Consider the following 7,500-nt stretch of genomic DNA (forward strand, 5'->3'; position numbering starts at 1 on the left):
TTGGTGAAGCGAACACAGACTTCCATCACACCAGGCAATGTGGTGTTTGTGAGCAGAATGGTAGAAGCCAGGTCTGTTCTACGTGTGCCTGACATGATGGCCTCTTCCACTCCTTCTGCCAGTGTGTCCTGCAACAGTGAGTGTTGTCCTGCATTGTATTGTAGTATACGCTGTTGTGATGTGTGAGTATACGCTGTGTTATGTGTGAATGTGTGTCTTCATGTTTTACATTTATTTGCTTATTTATCATCATTGTTGTCTTATTTATTTATTTTTTTTTTATTTTTATTATTATTATTATTATTATATTATTATTATTATTACTACTACCTTTTTCTACATTATGTAAGCTTATCTATTATTCATTCCCCCTTTTTCTTCTTTTTTTTCTCAAGGCCTGACTAAGCGCGTTGGGTTACGTTGCTGGTCAGGCATCTGCTTGGCAGATGTGGTGTAGCGTATAGTTTTGTCCAAATGCAGTGACGCCTCCTTGAGCTACTGAAACTGAAACTGATACGCTGTTGTATTGTCTAACAATATTTGCCACAACACATTTCTCTGTGCAAATTTATGGCAGCTCTCCACTGGGAAAGTAGGTAGCTACAGCGCAGCGACACACTTTTTTTTTTTTTTTTTGTCTGCGAGCGTACTTGTTTTACTATCAAAGTCGATTTTACTAAAGACTTTTGCCAGGTACAGCCCTTCAGTTGCCATAGGTTCTTTAACATGTGTGCTGCATACAGGGACCTTGGTTTATCACCTCATCTGAAAAAACTAACACCCTGAACAACCAGTCAAGATCTAGTGGAGGAGAAGGGCATGGGGCGAGGGGCGGGGGGAGTAAAAAGCCCGGCCTGTGTGGGATTCAGACTCAAGGACATTGGCATCCTAGTCAGGCGCATTACCACTAGGCCACCGCTGCACTGTTGTGTGTTGTGGTGATTTGTGAGTGAGACTTGAACCCACTGGACCTGACTGTGCACAGCTTCAGTCAGTGTGGACTGTGGGCGGGCCATGACCACTTTATTGCACTGTGTTGTACTGCTCTGTACTGTACTGTATTGTACAGTGTTGTACTTTACTGCATGTACTGTATTGTACTGCATTATAGTGGCTTTGGACTGTATTGTGCTGTATGTATTGTGCAGCATCATAGTGCACTGTTGTGTATTATATTGTATTGTACTGGGTTTTTTTTATGTTTAATGGTATCACATTGCAGTGGTCAGAGCTTTTTCAATAGTGAAGTTCAGCAACAATAAAATCATATTGTCTGTCATTATAGTCATTATCATCATCATTATTGCCATTATATCAGTATCACGATGTACCAGAACTTAATATTCTTTTAAGCTGTGTTCATGGTTGTCCATCGGTTTCGATGATGACAGCTTGCACAGTTCATCTGTTACGGACTTGCAGGTGGCTGTGGAGTCCAATCCTTGAACGGCATGGTCGTTCACAGTGGCGGCAGGGAACTGTCCTGGTTCAGCTGACACAGTTACTGCTATCTTCCTCCTCTGACGGGCCTCCATGATGCTTGCACGGCGTCCCTCTTCAAAGCTGACCTATGCCTGCCTTGAGAGAACACGCCAGCCAAGCCTCTCCTGTTGTGTTACTGTTGCATAAACAAACGATACCACTGGGAGATGTAATTATGTCTGTACATATACCTGTGTGCATATATCCGACCTCCCAACCCTGTTGTTTTTGGTGGAATTTATCCTGCTTGGCTGCACTCGATTCTGCTATTCTGCTTGCCGGAAAGAAATTCTGCTCCCGCAAAAAGAAAAGTGAAACCAACTGTAACAGATAGTATTGGTTAGGGGGAAGGAGGGAGGGGGGAGGGAGGGGTGTTGTTGGGGGCTGAATTTTTAGGAATTTGGATAAATAAAAGGGGTAACAGGATTAAAGGAACCAAAGCAAAAATAAAATTAAAAAATAAAATAAAAACCCTCACTCAGGCCAGCAACATATGGAGGCCAGTCACACAAGGTTTCTCTATCGTTTCATTATAATATCAAGAGAAGATGAAAAGGAGTAGACGGTGCCTGGAAGATGCAAACAAACAAATGTCATCGGTACGTTTTCAGAGATACGAGTCGACAGTAAGCTCATATATTCATATTACAATGGAAAGACTACCACTAGGTTTGGAATTAGTGACAACATATCATAACACAGTGCATATGCATGAAGACCAAACGCTGACAGCAAATGATATTTCTGATACATACAAATATCATAAGTACATTGTCAGAGATACAAGTCAGTAGTAAGCCTGACGGCGACATCTAGTCAACTGGCTTCAGGCAAACGGTTCAGAGCCAACGCCACTTGACCCACTCCTGTGCGGAACCCCCACCCACCCCCTCCTCATTGCAGTTACAGTCAAGTTCAGCTCCAGCAATGTACATATCCAGATCCAGATACACATATTCAGAACTCAGCATTCAAAGGCTGGTCGGGTTTAGATCAGGTACATCAGTGTTTTTTAACAGCTTCTGCAGAACTAAAAATAGCACACAGCAACATGACATTGTATTCAATCACAGTCTTACAAAAGTCACTGACTGTGAGAAACAAATGGATAAGCTGCCAGTTGACAGTAATGCCTTAAGAACAAAAACAAGTGACTAAATCAGTCTGGTTGAGATCCACCAGGTCGGATTTAGATCAAGCACACCAATGTTTTTTTTTAATGGCTTCTGCAGAACTAAACATAGCACATATAAACACGACAGGTGTTTTATTTGATCACAGTCTGACAAAAGTTACTGACTGTGCGAATAAAATAGGTATACTGTTGGTCTACAGTAATGCCTTGAGAACCAAAGCCGGTGACTGGCTGTGCAGTGGGGCTGGTTCTGATAGCATGACTAGTGGAGGCAGTTCCTCTCAGTTGTCTCCCTGCAGTCCTGGGCTGGCTACAGGTGTGTATGTCACCTGCTGGACTCGAGCTCGGGTGTGGTACTGGAATACCCCTGCCCCTGTGTTGCGGAGGATGGCTGCTGGCACCTGCATGATCCTGTCTTCAGCCTGGTTAACTCTGGCCCACAGGTACTGAAGATGGGACGCTTGATCAGCCACTGTCTCTTTGCTGCCTGTTGAAGGAGGCAGTAGCAAGGACAGTGGCGTCATGCTGCTCTCCCCCATTGTCTTCTAGGATGGTGAAGATCCTGGCTGGGGTGTCCAGCTCTGTCACCGGAAGCCTGACACTCTCCTGGCCAGCTTGGCCGGCAAAGGCTGAGATCAGCCAGAGAGAGGCTGTCACCAAATCCAGGGACTGCAGTTGAAGCATCAGTTTGGCCTCCTGGATGAAGTCGTCAACCTCTCTCCGGATAACGTCAGGAGTCTGGGCAGGAAGTTGGATGTACGAGCCATGTTGATGGGGCAACAACTCTTCTCGTGGACTTAGAGTCCACTTCTCTGTCTTCTTTTCCTCAACTTGGTAAATTGTAAATAAACCAAAAGAAAACCCTTTGTGACTGGCCTCCATATGTTGCCGGCCTGAGCGAGGATCTTTTATTTCTTTTGTTGTTTTGATTCCTTAAATCCTGTTATCCCTTTTATTTATCCACATTACTCCAAATGTAGCCCTCCCTTACCACTTAGTCTGTTACAGAAAGAACAAGAAAACAGTTGTTCTGCAATCATTAAGTGAATAGGCCTGCAAAGCTGCCTTGTGTATAAGCCAATGGAGAATTAAACAGCAGTTCTGGTTGGCAACTTCTGACTTAACTGTCACCACCACCACCATGTTGCAGCGTGTGTCAGACACAGTTTCTTGCCATGAAGACAGATGTTGCAACAGAAATGCGTCCTTTTGTTTTGGGTGTGGTACCACTTTCAAATATTCCCCTCTGTTGCTGAAATTTTCCTCTCACGTGTGTTCAGGTGTTAGCAGGCCTGATGCCTCAACACATGTGCAACACACACACACACACACACACACACACACACACACATATATAGGTGTGTATGTGTTTGTGCAGAAAGATATGATTGTGTATATACATACATGTACACAAAGCACGAGTGAGATACCTCATACTGTCCCAGCAGAATAAATCGTAGGAAGCAGTTTTCCTGTGGTGAAGATGTGACCAGAGTCTCTGTGGTGCCGCTGGACTCTGTGACCAGTTCTGTTGATGCTGTTGCTGTCTGCTCAGAGGAAGGGGGGTGGGGGGCCAAAATGATTCAGTTCCAGAATACATGAATTCATTCTTAATTCTCATCGCAAAATTTTGAAGAACTAGGATGGAAATATATTGCAAGAAGAAAAGAGAAGAAAAAAAAAGAAGAAGAAATTCTACACAGTCTGAATAATCCATGTATCTGTTTCACATTGTTTGTGATGACAATTAAAATTGCAAAATTGTGTCTGTTTGGCAAAGAGAAATGGAAGAGGATCAGAAAACAAAATGTTGGCAGCACTTTATAAAACTTTTTAAAACATTCAGTGATCTTCACATAATTATTGTTCACAAACATTGATCAGTAACTATGACTATAAACAAATCAAGACAGAGAAAACCTAATTGACTACATAGAATGCCCACATTGTCAACACGTCTTGCCATTCGACACAACCAGCACAGTCTTACAATGGATACAGGACACAGATTACTGGTAATTTCACATGGTGTTTTCAAATAACTAAGTCAGCTTCTGGTTCATTATCATGTTCAAATGATAAATGTAAGTCACTACCAGCACAGTCGTACAATAACTAAGTCAGCTTCTGGTTCATTATCATGTTCAAATGATAAATGTAAGTCACTACCAGCACAGTCGTACAATAACTAAGTCAGCTTCTGGTTCATTATCATGTTCAAATGATAAATGTAAGTCACTACCAGCACAGTCGTACAATAACTAAGTCAGCTTCTGGTTCATTATCATGTTCAAATGATAAATGTAAGTCACTACCAGCACAGTCGTACAATAAATAAGTCAGCTTCTGGTTCATTATCATGTTCAAATGATAAATGTAAGTCACTACCAGCACAGTCGTACAATAAATAAGTCAGCTTCTGGTTCATTATCATGTTCAAATGATAAATGTAAGTCACTACCAGCACAGTCGTACAATAACTAAGTCAGCTTCTGGTTCATTATCATGTTCAAATGATAAATGTAAGTCATACCAGCACAGTCGTACAATAAATACAATACACAGATTACTGGTTATTGCTTGTTTTCCAAATAACTATGTCAGCCACTGTATCCTACTGTTGTCCAAGTAATAACATAATGTTACGCACTGTCACCGGTTCCTGTGTGGATGTGGTGGGTTCTGTCGTAGAGGTAGTAGTGATCACTGAAAATAAAAGATGTCCACACTTTATAACACAACCAGAAAATATATATATATATATATATATATATATATATATATATATATTGGAACAGAGGCACAAACCCAGACAGCACGTGACTGATTCAGACTTACATCATGTAATTATGAAAACTGACTTGACGCATGACTATAGTTGGGGACAAATTCAGCTGTAAGTATCGTGAGCATAAAAAAAACCAAAACTAGTGTACTGTAAAAGATTTCACAACACAAAAAACAACAAAACAAAGAAACAAAACAATAACAAACAAACAAACAAAAAAACACACACACAACAAACACACATACATTATTGGAGTAGAAATTCAGCAGAACAGTACATGATCAGGTCAGACTTGCTTTAAAATAAGAATGAAAACATATTTTATACCTGATTCATGATGGAGACAAATTCAGCAGTTAGCATTTTGAGCATAACAAACCCCAAACTGTAGTGTTATGAAAGAAATAATAAATCCTCTGGAAAGTCACAGGCAGTGTTTGGTAATTTAGGTCCCCAAGGCTTGGCTTTGAGCCTTTGACACGAGGAAAGGAGCTTTAGAGCTTTAAACTTAAGGGAAATAAGAGTTTTTATTCCTTCTTCTTCTTCTTTTTCTTCTTCTTCTCCTTCTTCTTCATATTCTTCTTCTTCTTCGTATTCTTCTTCTTCTTCTCCTTCTTCTTCATATTCTTCTTCTTCATATTCTTCTTCTTCTTCTCCTTCTCCTTGTTCTTCTTCTTCTTCTTCTCCTCCTTGTTCTTCTTCTTGTCCTTCTTCTTCTCCCTTAACTCAGTCCATGAAGTCACTTACTCAAACACAGACAAAACAACGACAACGAAAGTGCCAGGCCTTTTCTTTAACATGTCACACATTTACACGCACTGACTCAAACACACTCACAACAACTAAAGCACACACATGCACACTCATTCACGCATGCATGCACACACACACACACACACACACACACACACACACACACACACACAATTTCTGTGTTTGTACATAGTTAAGTGTACACTTTAGTGTGTATACATGCACAGGGATGTGTTCACATGTCTTTGTTTACTCATGTGTGTGTGTGTCTGTGTGTCTCTATGATCCAGTAGGTTATTAAGAGCCAGAGGTGTACTGACGGTGACAGGTGTGGCTGTGAGGGTTTGTTTAAATGCTTTGAGTGTGTGTGTGTGTGTGTGTGTGTGTGTGTGTGTCTCTATGATCCAGTAGGTTACTAAGAGCCAGAGGTGTACTGACGGTGACAGGTGTGGCCGTGAGGGTTTGTTTAAATGCTGGTGTGTGTGTGTGTGTGTGTGTGTGTGTGTGTCTTTCTGTCTGTGTGTCTCTATGATGCAGTAGGTTACTAAGAGCCAGAGGTGTACTGACGGTGACAGGTGTGGCTGTGAGGGTTTGTTTAAATGCTTTGTGTGTGTGTGTGTGTGTGTGTGTGTGTGTGTGTGTGTGTGTCTCTATGATGCAGTAGGTTACTGAGAGCCAGAGGTGTACTGACGGTGACAGGTGTGGCCGTGAGGGTCGGGGAGGAAGCCAGGGGCACACAGACAGGTGAAGTTGCCCTCAGTGTTGTTGCAGGTGGTGTCCGGGACTCGGCACACCTGGGCCACCTCCTCACACTCGTTGATGTCTGAAAGCACCACGCCCCTGGTCAACCTTTCTTTCACCTGTGCTGGCTTACAGGTAAGGTACTGCTTCACATGCATCCTACGTATCGTATGGGTTACTGTCTCCGTCAGGTACCTAGTATCGTCAGTATCATTATTGTTGTTGTTGTTTATGTTTGTGATTATGATGTTGATGATTGTTGTTGTTAATGTTGTTATTGTTGTTATAATTATTATCAAGATTGTTATTATTAGTATTAGCATTACTAGTATCATTATTACTATTATTTTCTTGAATTATTGTTATTATCATCATTATCATTGTTATTATTATTATTGCTGTTGCTGTTGTTCTCATCATTTTTATTGTTTCTGTTATTGTTATTATCATTATTACTTTTGCCATTACTATTTCTTATCTATTTGTTTATCTATTTTGGGGTTTGCTGATTACAATAATGCTTGACATGCCTGTTTCGTTGAGCAAGAACAACGCACACCAACACAGACACCAGATCATAAGAAAACAAAAAGGCAGGAAT

General features: G+C 41.3%; 1 protein-coding gene across 3 annotated transcripts in view; it reads right to left on the reverse strand.

The window, feature by feature from the left end:
• The window catches only part of LOC143299421 (uncharacterized), a 35,189-nt gene that overhangs the window by 12,739 nt on the left and 14,950 nt on the right, over positions 1-7,500 (reverse strand). For all 3 annotated transcript variants that reach the window (XR_013057535.1, XM_076612605.1, XM_076612606.1), the window contains exons 8-11: positions 6,850-6,981; positions 5,268-5,323; positions 4,048-4,164; positions 1-128 (exon numbers count right to left, since the gene is read on the reverse strand). The exon at positions 1-128 is cut by the window's left edge and continues 11 nt beyond it. Coding sequence is in view for 2 of the 3 variants with exons in the window: in XM_076612605.1 (XP_076468720.1) it covers positions 1-128; positions 4,048-4,164; positions 5,268-5,323; positions 6,850-6,981 (433 nt within the window). In the remaining variant the exon portion in view is untranslated. The remainder of the gene's footprint in view (positions 129-4,047; positions 4,165-5,267; positions 5,324-6,849; positions 6,982-7,500) is intronic.

The sequence above is a fragment of the Babylonia areolata genome, chromosome 25 (genome assembly GCF_041734735.1).
Source record: "Babylonia areolata isolate BAREFJ2019XMU chromosome 25, ASM4173473v1, whole genome shotgun sequence".
Taxonomy (NCBI): Eukaryota; Metazoa; Mollusca; class Gastropoda; order Neogastropoda; family Buccinidae; genus Babylonia; species Babylonia areolata.